Source organism: Chaetodon trifascialis, chromosome 8, assembly GCF_039877785.1.
Source record: "Chaetodon trifascialis isolate fChaTrf1 chromosome 8, fChaTrf1.hap1, whole genome shotgun sequence".
Taxonomy (NCBI): Eukaryota; Metazoa; Chordata; class Actinopteri; order Chaetodontiformes; family Chaetodontidae; genus Chaetodon; species Chaetodon trifascialis.
In genome coordinates, this window is record NC_092063.1 from 10290777 (window position 1) to 10315352 (window position 24576).

Genomic DNA, 24576 nt, shown 5'->3' on the forward strand with positions numbered 1-24576 from the left:
TGTGTCTGGTGCAGTGCACTTGAAAACCTGCTGTTGTGGATGCTTTGCAGCTCTGCACACGAAAACCACAAGTCTCATCTGTTTCACAACTTTTAATTCCTGCAGTGATAGTGCACCAGATAAAATACAGATGAATACAAATGCTTTGTTTTATAATTGTTTGAAATTGCTTCACAGATTTCTACATATCCACATTTGGTGTTTTTAGAACACCTGCTGTACCTTTGTTGTTTCAGACACTGGCAGAACTCTAATCAAAACGGGTGTTTTGTAAGCGTGTTTATAATTCCTGGGGTCATAACAAATTCTAATTAGGCTTGTAGCCATGCCAGACCAAACTCTCATTGCAAACAGGAGGGTAATTATTTCCACTGCACAGTATTATTGACAAAAACTTTTTCTTTTGATTAAAAAAGAAAAAGTAATCAGTCTTTGTATGCACCATAGTGCTTGAGGAGGCGGTAAGGTGATCTCCTACTTAGCTGTGGAAATGGCAGAAAGGGTATGATGGTGGGCAGCACCACATGATATGGACAACTCAGTAATAGGCCTCATTAGATGCCCAAAGCCCATGAAATGTGGCACTCTGTTTCCCATTAGGCTGAAAGCACAATGATAAAAAAAAGCCCATCATAATGATGAAGCATAATTGTCAGGGAAGCAAGGGGATATATATATATTTCATATTTTATTATTAGCAGTCCATTAAAATGTTTTGCATATTATCATAGACCGTATATAACCGAATATGATGAATATTGTATCAAATCATACAAAATGTACTCGTACTGTACGGTTCATCTGTATTTATACAGACAGACTTTACCCCATATGTTAAAGACACACTGATATAGTTGAAAGTTTCTGTCAGTGCTACTTTCATTTAGCATAATCCTGAAATGTAGCCACACAGGCCCTACACAGATTTTACTTCCTGTTTGTAAAAATTAAGCCTACAGGACCAAAACGCAATTTGAACAATTTTAAGTAAAAATGTGTCTGCACTGTTGTTCTCATAATAACCCTCATTAAACTAAATGGGAAATATCCAGTGCTTTAATAATTTTCCTAATTTCGTATGTCCAAATGTTTGTGTCAGCACTGACAAACTTAAGTAGCAATTCAACATTAGCCAACAGATTAACCATTGTCATACACCCGTAGAGACCAAAAAAGAAAAGTCTGTGTTTCATTAAATATTTATTAAAAAAAAAAAAAAAAAGGAATCAATCAAATTAATTTAGGGAGCTAGTTTATTACTTTCTGTGTCCTGCTAGCTAACTGCTAATAGTAGCTTTTTAGCTAGCTACTTATAGTTAGCCAGAAAGCTAGTTTAAGCATGACCTGATTATTTTGAATTTCATCAAGCCAGAGCGTCAGTCTGTCATCGGGGAGGTGAGCTTCAATTGTGAGTAACAAAGACACACTATTTATATTTACACTTTCGTATTCTACTTGAATAAAATTGGATTCTCTCTCTCGTAGGGGTTTTTATTTTTTTTTTTAGGTATACACAGGTAGGTATGGCAGCTGCTTGGTGTTTTTGCCTTTAACATACTGTATTTTTTCCTGCCTATACTTTTGCTAATTAAACTTCAAGTACAATAAGCTGTCCACACAGGACTTAAAAGCTGAGCAATTCAGATTACTATAAGATTAATGTAAACTGTGGTTGGGGTTAGGCGCGAAGTGATGTGGTGAATTTAGGTTTAGTATTCAGAGTTTAACATAATTCAATGCATTGTCCTCCTAGGTGACAAAACGTGTGTGTGTCTGTGTCTGTTCTGTGTTTTTATATTCTCTTGCAGAATTGGAAATTATCATGATGAAGTCCTCACCAGCAATGACTGCAGTGCCATCTTGTGAAAGAATCAAGTAAGTTCATTTGAATGCTTTGCAATGTTGACACAATGAGTTTGCTTGTTCTCAGTGCTGAACAGGAAGTATGTTCAGAAGTACATTTTGTCATCTGTCAGAACTGATAGTGCAGACCTTATATTTTGAGACAGTGCAGTGAGAATGCAGGGCTCTGAGGCAGGAGCCGACAGAGAGATAGACAGAGATCCTGCAGCATCAGTAGATGGCAGTAGCATCACACCAGGGCAGAGGTGCTGATTTGAAAGCCTTTGCATGAAATCATATCATTTGTAGATAAATAACAAGTAGCCCTAAGCTGTTGTAAACAAAATACAAAACTGCAATTATCATTTATCAGATGCTGTGTGTATAGGCAACAAGAGCTTATTATACGATATTTGAATTTATTTAAATTCATTACTATCCAGGAGGGTTACCGTAACGCTGCATGTGAATCAGTGGGTGAATCACTGATGCTTGGTATTTATCAAGAAGTGCATCAGCTCACTTAATTCCCCCCCGGTAATAAAATGTGTCGGCTCTCTTAAGTCACACTCATAATTAGAGACTGAGATAAGTTATAACAACTGCGAGATGCCATAATTCAGTCACAGATTTTTGTGTTGACTAATTGCATTTTGCCTCTTATCTAATAAATTGGATTCATCCCAGAGCTGGGATGGAAATCCCCATCTTCGGTCATGGAAGTTTGTGTGGATGCCGTGAATTTTCAGAGCCGTGACAAAGCTAGGGAGTTGGGAGGGGTTTCAAAGCCAACTATGGGAGAAAACATGACAGATGCTGCCTTGTCTTGGCTGCTTGCACAGGAGTTAATGGTGTGAGCAGCATTTTAAGCTGAGGTTTGCTGCAAGGGGCCCAGGGCAGCGGGCAGACACTTGACATATGAGAGGTTATTAGAAACATTTACATGACTGTGCATTTGAGTGCAGAGGAGAAACAGCAGCACTGAGGTCACGTTGACCCCCCCCCTCCACGCTCTGTAATGTCATGTTGAAGCAACCTCCGCCTGACTTACAAAGATCACAGCTGAATCAACATGTTGTTTTTGCTGTAAATTATACAGAATGCGATGGCTGGATCCCTGTCACTGTGCACAGCATACAGCTTATTCCTCTCTGCGGTATGCGTTTAGCTGGAAACTTTTATGCAGTCCATTGAACACACAACATGTCAAAACAAAACGTGGAGCCCTCATGATTTGTTTTGTTTTGTTTTTTTTAGATATTGTGTTCTCAGTATGTGGCGGCTGTGCATCGTTTCTACCTTTTGCAGGCATTGTGTGATCTGCCAGTCTCATGTTAGCACAGGATATTTGTGCAGAGCTTTGGTCTCTGCATCCTGCGTGCTCCCTGCTGCCCTGATGACCAGATGGGTCAGCGGCTGTGCAGTCGAGGCTTTGCGGGCCCCTTCTGTTCTCTGTGTGGCTCCACTCATGGGATCAAAACCCCAGAGACCACAGTTATAGAAGCTGGATCATAAGGTAGATGGCTTGCAAGCTGAGCTGAGACATGCACACACGTATGCATTCAGTGCACACACAGGTACACGGCTTTTTGCGTGGCAGAGAGCGTAGGTGCACACATGAGGATGTGTGTTAGGTTTTGCACTCCTGGTGGAGGAGACGGACCTGTCAGAGGGCATAATGTTTTACTGATCAACAGAGAAATTAACAGGAAAATGTGGTTTTTATTCAATAAGCTAGAAGCAGACCTGATCTTTTATCATTTCAGACAAGCTGTTCAGGAGGCTTACATTACTGAAGTGAGATTTTTCTTGCCATGTCATGTGGAAATTTAGTCAAGTCATCTTCAACTGTTATTGCAGTCCATTAACTCCATTGTGAAGATACATAATTGATGCAGCCTTTGGGTAGGGTTTAATCAAATGGAGAGTGCTCCACACTCCACCGCCAACTGAAAAATGAGACACACAATCCTCAGCGATGTAGTTTGCGTGGCGAGACTATAATTCACACTTTGAATTGATTTATAATCATTTGACTGCACACTTCCTGCACGATGCCCAAAGCAAAAACTCGCAGCTGTTAAGCCTTTAAAGTTGGATTCATGTGAAGGATTTATGTGACTGAATTAGGATGTGTTTTAAGAAGAAAGACAAAATAAAAACATAACACCAGACAGCTGTTTCTACTAATCTACTCCCAAACAAGCAAACAAGTGTGGTGTGTGATTTATTCTCTGTACCTTTTGGGTTTTCAGTTTCATTTCATCTTTGTTTGATGTGGATTTCTATCACTCACCCTCAACTATCCATTTCCATTTCAGCATTTTGTTTCTCTTTAGGCATTTACTTTTCTTTGAAATAACAGTGATCTGTGTGGGATGTGGAAACGCATTGTTTATGCCATGCTCCTTGAAATCAAGGGCTTAGCTCTCTAGTTAAATTTCCCAGCCAGCCAGCACTTATCTCTGTCAACTCCTGTTCAAGCCTCAGACAATTTGCCTTGGTTTAAATGCTATTGACTGTTGTTTGTTCCGTGAACCTGAGCTGCGATTTAATGTTAAAAATGTGCTACTTTATTTTCTACAAGCTTCTAAAAGTGAGTTGCATTTCTCATGCAGCCAAAGCATAACAAATATGCAACATATTCACGAGATGTATGCCAGCGCTCGGTACTTCTTTTCTCCATGAATGCATTTTTCTGACAGGGGAAATTGGGGGAAAGCAGCAGATTAGTGCACCTACTCAGCTGCGAATTCTGAAGAGCATTCGTCTCACTCAGCCGTCTTAATAACACAGCAGTCAATTAAAATCCGTGAAGTCAGATATGTAATTTTCAAATAATCATTAACTGGGGGAAAGATGAAATTAGAAGTTTGCATATCGGAGAGATGGGAGGGAAAGACAGCGAGAGAGGCATAACAGTCATTACAGTGGAGGCAACACAGACTAAATCCCCCAGCCAAAGATGAGTGAAGATAAAGGAGGTGACTGAGCTAATTGTGTACTGTCAGAATCCATATCTCTAACGACTGTCAAATGAGCAAATTTCAAATGTATCCTCTCCACCCACCCAGCTCCCCCCAGGAGTAAAAGTAGAGAGAGAGAGAGAGAGAGAGAGAGAGAGAGAGAGAGAGAGAGAGAGAGAGAGAGAGAGAGAGAGAGAGAGAGAGAGAGAGAGAGAGAGAGAGAGAGAGAGAGAGAGAGAGAGAGAGAGAGAGAGAGAGAGAGAGAGAGAGAGAGAAATAAATACCAGGAGACACTAATGTGATGAGAATGATGCCTGGTCTCTTCCGCTGATTAAAAATGCAATAACGCTGTGGCAAACACACGCACACACACACACACACACACACACACACACACACACACACACACACACACACACACACACACACACACACACACACACACACACACACACACACACACTGTGCAGCCTAAGCAAGGCAAGGAGTATGTCTGTGGAACCACAGATATGAAATGGCACCCAGTGACCCCAAACTAATTTATTCACTCAGAAAAGGAGGAACTGTATCTTTTTCTTGGATCGCTCATAGTAAAATAAACAACATTTCAGCTGCAGAGCCCGTTCATAGAATTTACTCGTGATCTTCCTTTAGATGATAATTGGTGCCTATGAGCAGATGTGGATGTTATGATTCATGTCTAACCATTGGCTATCTTACTGTACCACTAATTATAAAATATTAGTGTCACTTTGTGCTGGTAACAGTAACTGGCCTGATTTCTTGAACACAAAGGAAGAAGGAAAATGCTGGTAAACAAAAAGCATTGCAAGGAGGTTTCGAGTACAAGATGCAGCAGGGGGAAAGGATAAGAACAGTGAAGAGTGTCTTTATCCACCCCACGTTATATCGGGCCTCAGTTGGTTACTGACGGGAAGCAGATAAGGTTTCACTCTGGCTGGAGTTGGATAATTGGACATTTATGGAGAGATAGGAGAGCCCAGGGCCCAGGAGCCATGAAACAGAGCTAATCTAGACTCAGCATCAGTAAATTGTCTGTGAAAGAGCGCATCAGGAGTTCTGACAAGATAAGGAAGGCTTTCTTCAAAGGCAGAGCTGGACCAAAGTGACATGAAAACTCAGATAGAAGAAAGCCTGAGTATTTGGTGCTGGGACTTCTACATGTCGCATGAGGCGCACGCTGAAATGTATGTTTCATGTAGCAGCTGTGTCACCTTGTCAGCCAAACTGGGTCACGCAGACTTGTAATTCTTCACACTTTTCAGGACGTTTTAGACAAATTTGTAAGTAGGAAACTCTTGGCAGGCCTGCACGGTCTATTTTTAAGAGTCTCGAAAATCTGTTGTTCAACTTCAAATGTTCCGTGCATAAAAACCTGCGACTGACAGCCGTTAGTTTGAAACATTTAACACTCCTCCTGGTGGAGTAAGCCTTGCTCTCAGTGTACCATGATTAGTTTCCTCCCTTTGATGTTTTCTCCATTTGATTCTCACAGGAAACTGCTGCCTACAGAACAGGTGCATACTGAGCAGGTGGGCCCTTACGTAGGAGCCTTGAGAGTTTGGAGCCGGAGCGAACCATACCTCACGCTATTTCAGGCAGGTAAAAACCATTTCTGAACGTGCCCTGTTTTGATTTCTCAATATTTTGTGCATATCAAAGATCATGTCTCTTAAAGTCAAGATCCAAAATGCCATTTGCTGCTTTTGTCTTTTTCTTTTTGCTGAGCTGCAAATCGAAACTCTGTTCAGCCCCTACTGATTACTTGCACGCAGTCACTGACACACACAATTAATTTGGTGGGGGAGAGGCTAGTCTTAATTGGGCATAAGTGGGATTTTTCTTGGCTGTGTGCAACAGAAAATGACAGACTGTGCGTATGAGAAGTAAAGACCATCTGGTCCCACAGGAGCCGAGAGAGATGCCAGACAAGTGGAAAGAGAAACAAGAGAAAACCTGCGTGGGTAAGGATCTCATTCCTTCTCTTCCCCCTTCTCATTCGGTCTCTCTCTCTCTCTCTCTCTCTCTCACACACACACACACACACACACACACACACACACACAGACTAAAAATCTCTTGGTCATACAGTATATCATTTGCCCATGTAACAGCCTAGAGGGAGATGTTTACTGTGTGAAGAAACAGAAGTCTCTCATGCATGGCCTATTCATGTTTTTATATAATAATCAATATTGAAAATAGTAACATTATGCTTGCAGGCAGGCACAGGAATAAAGAGCGGTTAGCTCGTAAAGGCCCGGTCATCAGCAGGACAAATTGATCTGACATGTTATATTATTCATGTAGGGGACGGGTGGTGAGACTTGGAGGGAGCAACAGCGAGAGAGAAACAAGGGATGAGACAGAGAGAGCAAAGGCTGAGTAAAGGAGTTAGCTCGTGGACATCCTCTCCTCTCGCAGGGTCTCATCTCCTCTGCATGACAGCGCTGCTCAGCGAGCTCGGTAATGTGCCCTGTCGTGGGGGTGAGACAGTAAACGAGCACATGGCATTTCCATCAGTTTACAGAAACCCATAAACAACGCAGTGATTAATAGTACTTATTCATACATCAGTTTAAAAATGCATCCTGCTATGAAACACAAACGCTCTCACACACACACACACACATGCACAGAAATAACTATGATGTGCTGCCTGGTTTAATTGTATAAAAGATAACAAAATGATTTTTATTACATGTTCATAAGTTGACAGACATCACAACATACTTGCATGACTGCTCTGATATTAATGCTTCCCACACCATAATTAGGCATAATATACCCAATACGAAACTATATAAAACAAACATGCTTGCAGATACAGCGGGGGTCAAGTCAACAACAGATTAAAGCCATATTCCGTCATTTAATGAAATTCAGTTCTGGTAAAGGAAACAAACCGCAGAAGGATGCTGAAGCTCATTATCATTTTCAGAATTTATTTCTCTCTTTTTTTTTTTTTTTGTTTACATCAAATAGAACAGACATACATTGGCACATGCAAAGTGAACACTTTGTGGTGCTTTTCATTACCATCCAAATCCAATTGAACAAAGACTGGATATCTATTTTTGTACTCCAAACATGAAAATACTCTCAAATATTTACAAAAAAAATATACTTACAATGCCCATCACTCCAACATAATAATCATTTGGGACTGATTTGAGTCGGTAAAACAAAATACTGTATGTGGCAGAGCTCGCTGTTCAAGGTAATTAAATCAACTGCAAGAAAAAGAGGCACAGAAGAAAATCACTTATAAACAATACAAAACAGAAATCAGAAAATGGGAACCCCAAGAGAATATGGCTTTAATGACATTTCAAAAGAAAATATCTTGAAAGCAGATTCACTGTCTTTTTTTTTTTTTTTTCGTGCGGTCATCCTCGCTCACAGTGACCCCTTTTAGCAGGCAAGTTGTTCTCTGTTGGAGAGACGGGGGCCACAACACAAGTTTAAAACCTACAGTTTGGTTCGTGAGGCTGACCCAGCCACACTGGCCTACAGCTGTGCTAGCCTCTGTCAGGACTCATGTATCATGTCTGGATGAAGGTTGGATGCTATCCACAGTCCTGGAGTGCATAGGTACTGCAGGTGGTGCTGGGATGCCTGCGCTCGCTCTCCTGTCTCTGTCTGTCTTTCTCTGCTCCTCTAGAGCTCCCCTCCCTTTCAATCACAGATAAAGGACAAACACCATTCACTTTCAAGCAGATCAGATCCTGAGGTTGTTGTAACTCACATATGTTTTCTTGGTTGCTTGACCTGAGAACAGAGTGGGAAAAAAAGAAGCAGTTTAAGATTTACTTTGAGCGTTGCTACAACCAAGCAGAAGAAGAAGAAGAAGAAGACATGCATCTTGCAGAGGCAAACAAGCCGCTTTTGTAAACTCATCCTACTGTGCCGTGCATCCTCATCACCAGCTGTGTGCAATCAGTAGCAATATTTTCTGGCCTAGTGTATTGTTTCAACTCACAAAGCCCCCGTGTAAAGCCTTAGTTTCTATTTTCAGATGTTAACTAGTGATAAAAAAACACAAACACTGCACAAGTGAGCGCCGAACAAATGCTGGGGCATGCAATGCGATCTCAGTCTGGATTGCCATGGAAACATATCGGACTGTGGCTGAGTGCCTAGGTGCGTGTGTGTGTGTTTGTGTGTCCTCCAGTAATACGCATCGTTATGAGAGCCAATTTGAATTGCAAACCTACAGAGGGAAGGCTTTTTTTTTTGGAATTGAGGTCATCCTGGCTCACCATGACTTCTGTAAACAGGCTGTTTTAGGGTAAGAGGTAAGCTTAATGTTGAGGTTAGTCCCTGGTTTAGGTTGATTTTAGGGTAGGAAGTAAGTCTAGAGTTCAGGTTAGCTAACTGATTTTTAGTTGATGCTCTGCTGGTGAACACTGAGATGAGGAAATGTGAACATACTCGGTGGACCAACATCAAGATCAAAGAAGCGTGTATCTGCAGGTGCGCTGTTCTTTCTGCATGCCGGAGAAAGTCGATGTGCATTTCCTTCATCACAAACATTGCTATAAATGATCATTGAACTGCTTTAATGTTGCCATGGCGACCAACTCCCATGAGCGACGCAATTAAAGTCGCACCGTTTCTTAACAGCTGCATTTTGCAGACTTGGCCGGCAAGTACGATGAATAAAACATTAGTAAATGTACAACAGATTCTTCCTGTTAACCATAAATAGTCTTCAGGAAGATCTGAAGAATACGCTGTGTGTATGTCTGTGTGTGTTACCTACGCCATCATCTTAATTTGTAATACCAAGAGCTGATTTTTCATCTCATCCCATAACTTTTCTAATCTTTTCTCAGGTCTTAAGTTTAAAGTTTATTTCATTTATATAACACTTTAAAAAGCAAACAGGTTTTGCACAGACAGACAGATATGTGTACACATACATGTATAAGCATGAAGCCATATATGTGTATAACAGATGTGGAAATAAAACAAGATTTAAAACAGAAACCCGAGCAAACATTGGTCAGATGGTGACGTCATGTCCCTGGCAAAAAATGGTTCCAGTCGGACGCCAATAACTGCAATGTGTTTATGAGGCGGGCGGCCAGATGGTGATGTCGTTTCCACGTCCAATAATGGTCCAGTCAGACCCTCTCTTATAAACCAGGAGATATTGATCATATTATCGCAATAAAAAAAGCAAATGCTTTCGTTTTTAAATGCAGTGACATTTTATTGACATTTCATTTGGTTGTGAAATGGCGGTGATCAGGCGCCCACGCTGTGACGGCCACGTCACGCTCAAAGACAAGTAGTACTTAACGGCCATTTTTTAAATCTAAAAAATATGTTTATGCCATTTAAATGTATCTGCATGTAAATTAGATTCCTGGCTCATCATTTCAAGTCTTTATCCGAGCTGTCTTGCGTATGGGAGAAGCTGGCCTTCAGGGCTTTCCGGCTGGAAGTCAGGTGACGTAGTGCAAAGAGCGACAAAGTCGCACATAAGAATGTGTGAAACACAGGAATTTCACCCAGGAGACTGAGGGTCATGTCCCATGTCAGTCAGTGTTGACTGATTATTTTTAGACGTAGCTGACTTATTTATTTTTGCAGTTTTTAGGATGTTTAAGGCTGCTGAATGCATGCTGTGTGCAGAAACTTTAGCAATGTCCTGGGCGACGGCACAACTTGAATTCTGGAACTAATTCTGGAACCATAATGGGACATCGTGATTGGACGTTCAAACAGCGGTCGTTCATCATCTCAATATTTGCTGGGAAGTTTCAGCACAATTCAAAACCCAAGAATCAGCTAAAAATAAAAGCAGGTTAAACACAATTAAAAGCCAGAGAAAAAAAGTGGGTCTGAAGAAGCATCTTAAAAGCATCAACTGACAGCCTGTCTAATGGCTTCCGGCAGGCTATTCCACTGCATAGGACCAGAAAAGCCCTGTCCCCGGCTTCGCTTCTTTTCTTTTCTTTTTCTCCACGATGGAGGCACAGCCAGCATGCCACGGTGGCAGGATCAGAGGGAGGATCTGCTGGTGCTTTGAGGGGTGAGACATATGTTGGGGCAAGACCATGGAGGATTTTTTTTTAAGTTTATCCTGAAGTGAGCGGGGAGCAAGTGTAAGGATGCCAGGATAGGGTTTGAATTAGTTGTAAATGGAAGATGGTACTCTGAGAGATGCCTACAGTAGGTAGAGAGTCCAACATGGATGATGTTGAGTGACTATTTCTATATCAGAGGGTGATAGGAAATACCCAATTTTGGAGGTGGTTGGACCCGACAATGGAATTCACCTGGGTTTGTACTCGGCACTTGTTCATGAAATGAAATTGACCTGAAAAGCATTATTTTGGTTTATATTTTGGTTTATATTTTGGTACAGGAAGCATTTCTCTGATTTGCAGGTTAAATCCTGCTGTCTGTTCGAGGTGCAATCATGAAGATATTACAGCATATCAATATCAGTGTAAATCTGTTGAACTGCTAATGCTCTTAATCCTATAAATCACTCCGAGCCATCTCATACAGGGCTGATGGGCCCTGAAAGGGAGGTATTTGGCGCTCTGATGGTTACAGGAATTGACGGACAGTCTCCAGGGATGGTCGAGGCACAGTTCAGGTTTCGGGGCGGTCATGCAGATAAATTCGCCATTAATAAATGTCACTTCTCCTGCCGCTAAAATAGAAGGGCAAGAGGAGGAGAGGGTGTGCAGGGAGGGGAGACGAGGCGAGAAGACGTTCGTGTAGGAGAGACAGAAGGTGAGAGACGCACGGAGCAGATGACACCGTGCACTTTTGGGGCGGCCTCTCAGAGACCGTGTGCCTCGCTTGGGGACGTTTTGATGTGCTGCTGCGACAGATGTTTAGGTTTCACCCTCAATGCATTGCTCATTGAGCCACATGTTTGACTGGCAAGTATTTGCTCCCCGTCCCCTGATAAACTTGCATCAGCTCTCTGATTTATGTGCGCGCAACTCACACATTCAGTCGCACGCCGATACACACACTGAAAAGCGCGCGCACGGTTGCACACACTCACAGTTGTACGCGTGCACACATGCGCAAGCTCATTCAGCTCATGACAGATGAGTGTGACAAGTGTTTGGGTGTTTGGAGAAATTCCCGGGAAAATCTGTCATCTCATAGGCGTAATTCAAAGAGGGGTTGAGGGGCTGGTGCACCTGTGGGTGCCATGATCGCTCTATGTGATTAGAAGCATTGCGGGAGAGGAGGCCTTTGGAGCCTGTGATGTGTGATTTGCATGAGCTGTCAATCATCTCCGTCTCCATCTTGACAACTAGAGAAGAGCAAAGAGCTTCCATGGCAACACTGGTCTGAAACCTCTAAAAACACTTCTAGTGTTGGTGTTTCTCACACAAAACAAACACTGTATCACCTAACTAGGGAACTATGTAGGCTTCCCCACTCACGTACTAATGCCGAGTATTATCTTTGCTAACAGGATCATGCTTGCTGTTTCAGATGAAGGGTGGTATGAGTAACACGCAGCTACAGAGAGAGATTATCTCCTACCATTCCCAGCAACAAAGCCCTTCTTCAAATCTCTTCACAGAGCCAAGTCCCACATCTTCTTTCATGCTCGCTGCCGTGCACTTGGGCTAAAGGTCTAACCATTTATCAAGAAATGAGATAACTGGGTCCATTCTATATTCTATAGCACATTTTACATACTTTTTTTTTTTTTTATCCAAGTAGCCATCCAATTAAACTGCCGGAACGGGACTTTCTAATACAAGAAAGGAAATATGACACGAAATGAGAAAGAATAGAAAAAAAGTAGGAAAAGGAGGAAAAAATGATTTAAAACCTGTGTAGCAGAGAAACATATGTAGATGTCAAGTCCTTGCTCTTTGTGGTCTGTACACCTTGGTCTCTATACAAGCTTTATTCATTCATTTTAGAAAAAATAGCACTCTGTGTACTGTAACTCATCAATACTTGATATGAAATTCACATGTGTGATGCTGGCTTTAATAGATTTTATCAGGTGCATAACTTGATCATTGCACAACGTACAGTGATAAATGTGTGACCAGACACTGATGGCATTCATGATCATTTTACAAATTACTATTGTATTCTGAGCTTTAAAGGAAAGGTTATGTATTCTGATTGCACATGAATTGTGGTCTAAACTGAAATGGCATTGGTTCATGGTGTGTACGTGTGTGGCTCTGAGGCTCTGAGTTACTTACTCATGGGGTCAGCAGCGGGGTTCTCGCACAGCTCAGTCTTAGCCTCTCCGTTGGGCCTCTCGTTGGGCTTCTGGGACAGACGCGATGACATTGTGGCAGCTGTGACCACAGCCTTGAAGCTACGCTTCCTCTTCTGTACGTTCAGCTCAGGGTGGAAGATAATGATGTACACCTTGGGCATGTAGAGCATGCCCAGTGCTACTGAGGCACTGAGGTTCATGGAGATGGTCAGGGTGGTTGTCTGAATGTACAGCTGGAAAGAAGCACAGACAGGTGAAAAGTGACTTTTATACAGATTAGAATATCAGCAACGTAATGCAAATGGTCAATTCCTTTCTGTGAGGTATGAACTCTATGAGGTATGAACGGACGATCGAGTTAGGAGCAGCTTTTAAACCCTTATCAAGAAAAATGGCAGAACATGGCTATGATGGCTAAACATCTGTGGCCAATTACAGAGCAGTCACACTGCTGACCGCAGTGATGAGGCAAAACCTAATAATAACCATCGCCCGATAACAAAATATGAGCATCCAGTGAAAAAGTTCATGGGCGTTGTTCTTTTTTTAAATCCAGGAGTGTGAAGACATGTCCTGACATAAGGAACTGCATCAGTAGAAGACATGTTTGTTTTATAGACTATACTATATACTATAATACAAAGCTCCCTGATAATAACTGATACTTCTTTTCTTCTATCTAACATTTTTATCAGATATGTAGGAGGTCTGAATATTTTCTACGTGTAGCTGTCGGGAAAGGAGCAGCCATGCGTACGGTAACGTAATCCAGCAGCATTTATTAAAGCCTGACCTGCAGCTACTCAGTCAAGTCAAAGGCGGTTCAAGCGTGTTAATGACAATAGCAGAGGCATCACCGTGACTTTATCAAAATGTCCTCACAGGGCCTCCTTTCTACCGGTCTGTGCACCCGAACCCTTGACTAGATTGATAGACCACACTGTCAGGGCGAGGATCTGTCCGTGACATGTTGCCGTCACCTCTCCTTTCCCTCCATATCAAATGTTTTATCTCACCACTCAAGCATTCATCAGAACAATCCACAGCCTCTGAGCTACCTCTTCCTCCACTAACAATTTGTGTGGTCGGGCACATTTTAATGCAAATTCCTTCTCGAGTACAATAAAAGACTTCTTCCATGGACTGAGAGCACTGCTTCTGCAGTGTATGGCAGGTCTAAATTTGTTTTCCTGCAGCTCTGCACGCAGTGGAGTGCAGCGTGTGAAAGGCTCTCACTGCGTTAAGTGGTAAGATCATTCATAAGATTTCCATTCATGTGAGCCCCGGTACATTCTCTTACATGCTCCCTCCGTGACATTGCTTTTCGGACGTTACATAACACCTTTCACATTGTCAAGCTGTAATGGTGGGCTTACATAATGCTATGATTGAGGTTAACAGGAATTTTATATTGCGACTTCATTAAAAGGTAGTGATTTCGCCAAGATGCGGTGTAATTCAGCAAACACGCAAGGGCCTCTTGTAGCATTTAAGGGTCTTGGAGGAGAAAGAATCAGGTGAAGAGGGGTTTCAAGAGTGGATCACCAGAGTCCCCTCACTGATCTACTGCACTTGAAAGCATCAGATGTCACTTGTATGCTGCCTTCCAGTCAGCCGCCGGTGATGCGGATGCAGGAGAGGATACAATTGTAAACACATTAGCCACAGTGTATCTGCAGAGCAGCGAAACGCTCACTGATTCAGTCAGAGGAGGAAATGTCACCATTTGCATACAGTTTTTCTTGGTAAAAAGCACGACTAATGGTAATTTATTTCATACAAGGTTTTTCATTTACATGCCAGTCATGCCTTTGTCTTCCAATCTCCACCAATAAATCACAAACCAGAGATCATCAACATGCCAGTACACTCAACCTCTCCGTCCTCTCTGTTTCTCTGTGGAGCAGCATCAGAGGCAGTAATCTGGCTGGCGCACCATGCATTAATAACTGCATGAATATCACAATGCTCTCGGTGCACTCTGTTCTGTGTCACTCAAAGCTGGGGGAGAGCGGAGATGTTGTGCTTTCTCTTGCGTCTGAGCTGTGAATTAGCAGTGTTTATGATTAGATATCGGGGTGACCGATCAGAGCTTTTGCGAGGAGTACATGTGGCGTCAAATGTAACCGCCAGAGAATCTCAGCCTTGTGCTGTGTTTCCATGTTTGGTAGTTGTTAACCTGTCTGGTATCCATAGCAACACTATGGAGTTTGGTGCAAGCAACTAAACACGGCTGGAATAAGCTTTTAATGAGATTCTGATACCATGGACGCTGCAATGCTGACCCTATCAGAACTGATTTATTGACCATGCAGGAGAGCTGATTCGGGAGCAGGCGCACAATAAACATTAGGTGCTTACTCATACTCGTCACACACACACACGCGCACACACACACACACACACCAAAAAAAGTACAGATATGTAGGCTTCCACTCCCTCTAATGCGGCTACACATGCGCACAAACGGATACACATAAACACGCCAAACCAAATCCTTTTTCTTACTGCTCCTAATCAGCGAGACAGGGTTTTTCATTGTGCCTCCCGATGAGCTTGACCCAAATTCGTAGCCCCTCTCACCCACCACTCGAATGTTTAGCTTGTCACAGAACATTCATAATTAATTCCTGTTGCTTTAACATAAATAAATACATGAAGTCATTTTCACAACTGCTTGGCAACTCTCTATTTATAGCCGCGGTAATGATTTATTAACATCCTCATCAGGAATCGAATGCTTTCATTTGAATTTTACATCTCACTGACAAGCCAAATGTCAACATCCAGCTACAACAAACGACATGCCTTCCATTTAGACAAAAAAAAGCTGTTGAGGGTAATTCTCATAATTATACCCACCAGGGATATACTCTCTGCAAGGGCAATTTAGTTGGGTATGGTTGAGTACTATAAATGCACACAGCTATAAGGACTTGATTCAGGAAGTGACAAGTAGGAAGCTCTCTGCCCCATTAGAGAACGCCTTCAATAATGGATCCAGGGGATTTTCAATGTTACCTCCCCACCACCTGGACGTCTCTCGTTGTTTTGGGTGGCCTACTTCCTAGCCCCGCTCATGCTATGAATAACTCTGGCTTTGTGCTACAAAGCCCTATTCCACACTGGAGACACGGCTCTCTGTGTCGATGGTCTTCCCTTCATTTTGACTGCACAGGAGGTCCCCATTACTGGGCTTCAAGGTTAGTAGACAGAGGAGCTTGTGACACATGTTACCAGTTCTTGATGTGTTAGAGCAGGTTATTAATACTTAAAACAACCTGAGGAAGTCTTTTTAGGTGTTTCTTCCGACACAACACATTGTTTACACCGGTGTCTATGATGATATGACTCATGCTTTAGTCAAGGCTCATATTTATCAAGCACCTCATAATTGGAAACTGGGCAAAAATTCGAGAGGTGGAGAATTTGGTCCAAAACTTAGCTATTGGATTAAAACGGTATTATTTTTCTTAACTGAGAAAATGACTCCTATCTCAGCCAATATTCAGCTCCAGAGGCGTCCTAACCTATAAGGAGGAGCACTCAGGCTGAAACAATCTGTAAGAGGAGGGACGTTTTCGTAACACTTACTGAAAAATACTGCTATTGAGTAATTTTTGTGACTGACTTTGTGCAGCTGTAGAAATCACACGCTGCCTCTGCAGAAGCCGCTGTCCTCACTTTACACTGCAACAGTGACGACTGTGTCAGAATAAATCAGTTTCATCTGATTATCTTCATGAGGTGAAATCACTGGCACAGAACAAAGTTCCTTAGTAAGAATGCTATAAAACTTGCATTTGAGCACAAGTACATCCCCCTCAGCTGCTTCATTCTCATGTAGGATATCTCCACATAATCAACACATCTTATATCTTATTTGTTATTTATTCAGTTCAGTTCATATCGTTGCAGTGGTTTTACCTAAGACTGGGTGACATTACAGAAGCACATTTCCTCCCACCTATAGGGGACATGAAGTAGAAGATGTCATGTTCTCCGTGGAGAGGCGCGCCACAGCCCACACTGGGTTTCCAACACTATTACTGCGTGTGCATCACTGAACAATGCATTCAAAATGTGGCATGTTTTGTAAACCAATGTGCTTGGATGGTGCTGATATGATAATTTCACGCAGCTGACTAAAATTAACAGCTATTCCAATTTGCATACATTTTTTAAGCCAGACAAGTGGTTTGCCAGTGTTTGCATGAAGCCTATGTGAATGGCTCATCATTATAAGGTTGAAGTTTTTTATCCATTTTGGCACCATATTTTTTTGCATATATTACAAGTGTTTACTAAAGTTGTTTGACTATAATAATTTTAAAAAGTGTTGTTTTTTTGTATTTAGTCTATTACTCCAAACCACAGCTGACAGAAAAGGTACAATACCTCATCATAATCTCTACTTTGTGGCTCTGAGCATTGTAAAACAGCGACGTCTGTCCTGCATTATAAATAAATACAGGCCCCAGCGATGGTATTCTCTTCATCGTGAGGGATGTTCAACATCTATTTTCAAAATAAAAACTACAATGTTTCCTTCCTTCCACTACTCGTGACCAGTTTTAGCCTTTTGCCTGCAGCCTGCTTCTGGTGCAATCTATTCAAGGTTTCAAGCACGAAACAACTGATAAGCAGGGGAATTTCACATATTACTTTCAAAAGAGCTTCAAAATAAGTGTCAGGTCCAACTCCTGTCAAGGGCGGTTGTTTGCAGTGAGACAGGAAGATCAAAAGTTGCATTTTTAATTTTACCTGGAATGAAAAAGTATAGCATTGTTACTCATTGGTAATGATACTTGGCGGCACTGTCTCTCCTCAAGAGGGCTTGTGGGTACAGGAGACATCTTACAAGAGCCTAAGTGGTTTCCAGACATGTATTGAGGTATGCAAGTTTTCCTGACATGAATTTCTCTTTAAGCGTGACTGAATCTTGTGGGTGTTTTACTGGAAGGCCTGTGTGCCTCAAGGAAATTGTTTTATTATACCGTCATCCAACTCTTCTGAACAGAGAGAGTTTTGTGGTCAAAGACGTTACAGAATAAGAGAGTTCTGGTGTTCAGTGAGAGCGTCCCTTAAATCTGTTTGCTAGCACCTTTACTCAAAAAGTATATATAAAAAACAGTTTTGTGACTTAATGGACACTGATTTGCACATTTCTATTTGTGAAGAGTGACTTGCAGGCCTGGAGTTTGTTTCAAAAAACAGCTGATCTCCAGGCCTGAAGACAGCTGTGTTAATGGATTGTATTTATATAGTGCTTTTCTAGTCTGATGACCACTCAAAGTGCATTCACACACACTCACACACACATATGACGGCTAAGCCACCTGCTCATTATGAGCGATATCCCTTCACACACACTCACACACTGATGGCACAGCATTGGGAGCAATTTAGGATTCAGTACCTTGCCCATATAGACTGCCAAGGGATCGAACCACCGACCTTCTGATAAGTGGACGCCTGCTCTACCTCCTGAGCCACAGCAACCCCCTATTAGGATACTGGTGACTCTCACCGTACTTAACTTGAGAGTATTGAGTAGTTGACTGAGCACATGCAGGTGCACAGGAGGCGGGGGGATGCTCTGTGATCTTTTGTTACCATTTTCGCATGACTTCCCTCAACATGATTCTGCATGGGCAAAACAGGGAGAGAGGGGGGAGGGAGGGAGGGAGGGAGGGAGGGAGTCACAGGTGCGGAAAATAAGGGCGCATCTAAATGGTGTTTGGTTAAAGAAATTCCACTCAGTGCAGTCACAACTTCTGCTCACGACAAAACAACATAAGGTCAAACAGCCATCTGAATTGTTTTGGATTATCGCTGTCAGCTGGCATCATATCATCTCTGTGTTTTCATAAGTCTTTTGATACAGGACAACCTGGGGTGAGGGAGATTACTCAATTCTGTGTGGGTGTTTGGCCACATCTGCACACAACACAACAGGGCAAGGTGCTCATGAAGTGAGTATACAGTTAAATGCATCATAGTGGATCACATTTAGCCTCCCACAGTCCATTCACATGCAGATCCACACACATTATTTTTGTATTTTGAACCAACATTTTTAGTGAAGTATTCATGAAGGGATCTTATGAGCCAGTAAATTCAGTCTTTGCACAAACAGTTGAGCTGAATGTGTGTTTATTCTGAAAAGTTAAATAAGCTGAAATGATACATAAGATGGCCTCACTTCACCTTGACGGTGCAAAAGCATGTTATCAAGACATGCAAAGGCACTTCTCACTAGCTGCGGCTAGGAAGTAAGCGCTAATGCTCCCTCATGGGCCATTACACCAGGATGCTGCGGCCTGAGCGGGAGGTGAGTGTAAGGCAGGAGCTGGTGTGAAGAAAGAGTTAACTGCATAAAGGGGAAAGATAAACACATTACTGCCTCGCTAGTCGCCGCGAGTAGCATAATGAACTCCTAATCGCTGCTGAGGGTGTAATTCATCTATGAAATCAGCAGCAAATTGAGATGAGGAAAATCAGTTTCTGATCCATCTCATGCCGCAGCTTAGCAGGAAGGATATTGAACGGCGTGCCTCTCAAAAGGTTAGGAGTAACACTTTCCTGTCAGCATTGATATTCTGTCAGTGGAAAACTTCCCCTCCGCTCCGTCTTGTACACAGGGCCTGCCAAGCAGCATGTGCAGCTCGTGGTTCCAGCAGATGAATGCATCTGTATTCAGCCCAGTGCTGGCCAGATAAGCAATGACTAGCACATCAGGTCAAAATGTCAGATTCTCAATCAACTCCAAAAGCACCCAGTGTCAAATGCTTTGTTGAGTAGAGCGTTGCTGTCAAGGGATGGATTGTGTCGAATCAAACTTCTATTTACCCCCCATTTCTCCCTGTCTTCCTCCTCCTCTGGTTCCTCATCCTCATCTTCCTCCTCCACCCGCTTGTCTCCAAGGCATAATAGTATATGTTCAGCGCCGAGCATGAGAGCTAAGATAATGGCATCTGGAGCTGCCGGCACCCCCATCCGTATCACTCCTCAGGCATTTCAGGCATTCTGGTGCTTAACATCAACCCTTCCTCCGCCTTTGATATGCCTATTTCTGTCTGTGGTGGACCTAGTGTGGGTTTCCATGCACATCGGAACCATGTGAATACGAAATCAAAAGAAAATGAACCTATAACTTATACAGCCACTAAATGTGTGTGCGTGTCTGTGCTGTTTGTGTTTTCATTTTGGGTTTGCTCAAATATGCATGTGCGCATGTGTTTGGACAAGATAAAAACAGGGCCGAAGGAATGAAAGGGAAATTTGTGAGAGGAGGGAGAGAGACAGACAAAGAGAAGGGTGGTGACAGGGAGAGAGAGAGAAAGCAGAAGAGAAAGAAATGACTCACCTTCTCTGCCGACTGGGCTGTGCCAAAGAAAATCGGGATGAAGGCCAGCCAGACTATGCAAGTGGTGTACATAGTGAAGCCAATGGGTTTGGCTTCATTGAAGTCTTCGGGTACATCCCTTGTCTTGATGGCGTAGATGGTGCAGGTCACCATCAAAAGGATGCTGTAGCCCAGTGAGCAGATTATCTGCAGGTCTGTGATGTCACACTTCAGCACGCCACGGGCCAGCATGGGGTTGATGGTTTTCTGCTCATCGTAGTCGACGATGGTGTTTGGAGGGTCCACGGCGAACCACACCAGCACGCCCAGCAGCTGCACGCAGATCAGACTGGAAGTGATGGCGATCTGGGAGGTGGGGCTGATGAAGCGCGGGGCCGTCACCGTCTGCTTGCCCTGCTCGAAGATTCGATAGATGCGGTTGGTCTTGGTGAGCAGTGCGGCGTAGCTGATGCACATGCCAAGGCCCAGGAAGATCCTCCTGAAGGCGCACACGGCTACGTCAGGCTTGGCAATCATGAGGAAGGTGATTATGTAACACAGAAAGATGCCAGTTAGCAGCACGTAGCTCAGCTCTCGGCCCGACGCCCGCACGATGGGTGTGTCGTTGTAGCGTACGAAGGTCGCCATGACGAAGATGGTGGCGATGATACCGAGCATGGCCAGAAAGACGGGGATGATTGCCCAAGGGGAGTGCCACTCCAGCTTGACAATGGGGATGGGCTGGCAGGCGGTCCTGTTGGGGTTGGGCCTCATGTTGTAGGCACACAGTCTGCAGGAGGTCTCGTCGTATTGGTACTGGTAGCCATCACATAGCTCACAGTGCCAGCAGCACGGCATGCCCTTTACCCTCTTCTTCCTCTCTCCTGTTTTGCAGGGCAGACTGCACACAGAGATAGGCACCTCCTGCTCCCCATCTGGCCACTGAAGCTCCTCCAGCTGGGAGAGAGATGACACACAGCACAGCAGGAAAGGGTTAGCAACGGACTGATAGGCACCACTGAATATGAGAAATGATGAATATGTTCCAACACAACTTACTAACTGGCCACCAGTTACTAAAGTATGCTTCCCATGAAGTTGCAAAAACAAAGCGCAACGCAATCTTTGCCGCTGAAAAGATTTAAACGCAGTCGAGGAAACGATTAACCTAATACAGTACAACATCTTTCTTGCCAATTTCTTCCAGGGATTGCCTTTTCTAATACTTGAAAGTAATTGAAATCACCATGGCAACAGGGCTTACCTTTGTTCAGTGAAATAAAAAATAAAGAAATGTGAAATGCAAAAGACATTATGTTTTAATACAGGAGCCAGTGAGGTATGAAATATGTGATGATAAGAAAGGAGAATGGAATGTGGGATTGCAAAGAGCCTCTTTTAGACTTTGCAGAGCTATTTCTATTTATGATCTTGTCATCAGAGTGAAAGTGCAGTACACAGACACGCTGAAGAACTATCGAAACTCCAATCCAAAAAGGCCCGAAGGTGTTCCATGATTTAAGATCAAACTATACTCACAACATACAAGTCAGCCTTTAAAAGGCCATGAAGAAATGGAATATTTTAGGAATCTTACATATTTTGTTAGGGTGTTAAAAAAGCTATGATAATACGCTGAGCTGCTCTTTTGATTTATTATGGAAGTGTACTGATCCATGGCTTTGAACGCACCACAAGATTAAAGATCCTCCAACATGGTTAAGGCAGTTTCACAGAAACATACTGCCTCAGCCAAATAACCAAAATAAATCACTGGAGTGCAACAAACAAAAAGAAACTACACATTCTGCTCATATGATTATTAAACTGATTTTATTGTCTTCTAAAGCTGCTCTGATGTGACAGATTTAAAAGGTGCTTTGAGACAATGAGTCTATAACAACCTACATTAAACTCAGAATGACATAGTGTAAAGCTATGTTGGATGAACAGGGATTAATTTTAGTAATATTTTTTTAGTGTGCATTTTGCCTTGATGTGAAGTTAATTCATGACTTAAAGTACCCTTTGGAGTTTCTGACATCTAGTAGCGCCTTGAGAGCAGTGTCTTATGTTAGTCCCTGTTCTGTTTGTCTCGTGCATGTTCACAAGGACATGCATGCACGCATGTGACGCAATTCACAGTCCTGCTAGCGGCTTCACACTGTTCCACTGATCTACAGGTGGCAGTAACGTGCCAAGAAAAGCAGCGATGGTGCTGCAGGGACGGCAGGGAAGAAGACTGCAAGCTAGAAAACACTGATGTAAGCCATGCAAGATTTAACAGACTTAAATATTTAAAAATTAGCTTTGCAAATGAGGAAGGGAATATAGTCAACACACATGTTAGTCCACAAAGACACACACGATGCCTTTCAGAGAGTGATACTCAGGGTTCGTGTGAACAAGAAATTCATCTTTAAAGGAATATTCTGACAGTTTGACAACTATATTCCTGCCTTTTCTTGCATAAAGTTAGATTAGAGGATTGATGTTACTTTCATGTCTTTCTGTTAAATATGAGGCTACAGTCAGCAGCTGGTTATCTTAGCTTAGCATCAAGCCTGGAAGCAGGATGGAACAGTCAGCCTGGCTCTGTCCAAGAGAAACAAAACCTGTCTAACAGGACTTCTAAAACTCACAAATTGGTGTGTTATATCTTGTTTCGTTCATCCATAAGCAAACTGACCACTGGCTGTCTGCCAATGTCACTGCTTGGCTACAATAAAAAAAATCTGACACATTAAAAACCACAACTTCTCCCTTTCACACTTTTTTTTTATGATTAAACAAATATAACATACTAATTACTGCACTTTAGAGGTGCAGGGAGGTGGGTTTTTTAAGCGAAGCTAACCCTTTTCTTGCTTCATATTTAATGCACAGACATGGCAGTGGTATCAATCTTCTAATCCACCCCCCTGAAATAAAGTGAATAAATGTAATCCTAAAATACCAAAATATTCCTTTAAAAAATGCAGTTTTTCTTCACTGCTCATTTCAAGACATAGAAATCCTCAAAGATGAACCACTGTTTCTCCACTTGTAGCTGTACGCTCACATCACTCTTGAGCCTAAATATCAGCAGATAAAAATTCCACCCGTGTGACGACCCCTCCCATCTGTTTGTCCTTGTGCGTGTTTTCTCAGCGCCTGTGTAGGAGGCAGCCAGAGTGGCAGAGGTGTGTCACAGCAGAAAGCAGCTTGGAGGTCAGTGACAATGTTACAGCAGTTACTTCTTTTACATCAGTCTCTCTTTCAAATTCAATATCTGAACGATGTGCATTTTGAGTTTTATGGGCCAACGTCTGGGACTTCAATGTGCACCGTGGTGTGGAGGATGTGCGCCGGAAAAGGGGCGAAAATTAGCGCGTCCAGCTGAGTTTCCATCACTGCTGATTGGAGCTTGAGCCAATAAACACCTGTGACCCAAAGAGGAATGTCAGTTGTTCCCTTTACCCTCTGAAGACAACAGCCAGGTGTTTGTGGGTGTTTTTACACTTTACACCTCACACTTTGCCTACACTACGCTTGCCCACATGCACTCATTACACCACTGATGATACTGATTTAAACACATTTCCTGTATTTTTGTGTACGGTTCAATATTAGTTACATGACTGTGTTTTCCTTTAATCTGTAATTTTCTGTGTGGTTTCCTTCGTTTTTGTCTGGAATTTGAGCTGGTTCATGACAACCAGGTACAAATATCATCACATACTATACGAGTCCAGCAAGGGATAAGGATGTTGCTTCCTCCAAATATGGCAACTGCCAATTATTGCAGATGGAGAGCTGTACCTTTGCAACACACACACACACACACACACACACACACACACACACACACACACACACACACACACACACACACACACACACACACACCTGTGTATGTGTTGTGTGTACCTGTATGACAAATGTGTTGTTTCTGTGGTGTCTAGATAGATTATCATCTGCCATTTATCTGGGGGCATGAAGGTGCCATTTGTTATTTGGACAATGAATGGTGCTCTCTGGAAAACCTCCCGATTACACACAGTGTGAAAACGGTAATGAGACCAACAGCTCTGTTGCCATGGAGACCAGAAGCAAGATTTTTGACACCATGGACTCATACAGCTGCCATGCTTTGCATTTTGCTTTTTTGCTTTGGTTGTTAATTT

At 42.7% G+C, this 24576-nt stretch overlaps 1 protein-coding gene across 1 annotated transcript in view; it reads right to left on the reverse strand.

Annotated features, from left to right (window-relative positions):
- Positions 1–7492: 7492 nt before the first annotated feature.
- The window catches only part of LOC139334613 (metabotropic glutamate receptor 7-like), a 65084-nt gene continuing 48000 nt past the window's right edge, over positions 7493–24576 (reverse strand). Inside the window, exons 8-10 of the mRNA XM_070967606.1 lie at positions 20432–21367; positions 13043–13295; positions 7493–8600 (exon numbers count right to left, since the gene is read on the reverse strand). Of these exons, the coding sequence (XP_070823707.1) occupies positions 8551–8600; positions 13043–13295; positions 20432–21367 (1239 nt within the window). The 3' untranslated portion in view covers positions 7493–8550. The remainder of the gene's footprint in view (positions 8601–13042; positions 13296–20431; positions 21368–24576) is intronic.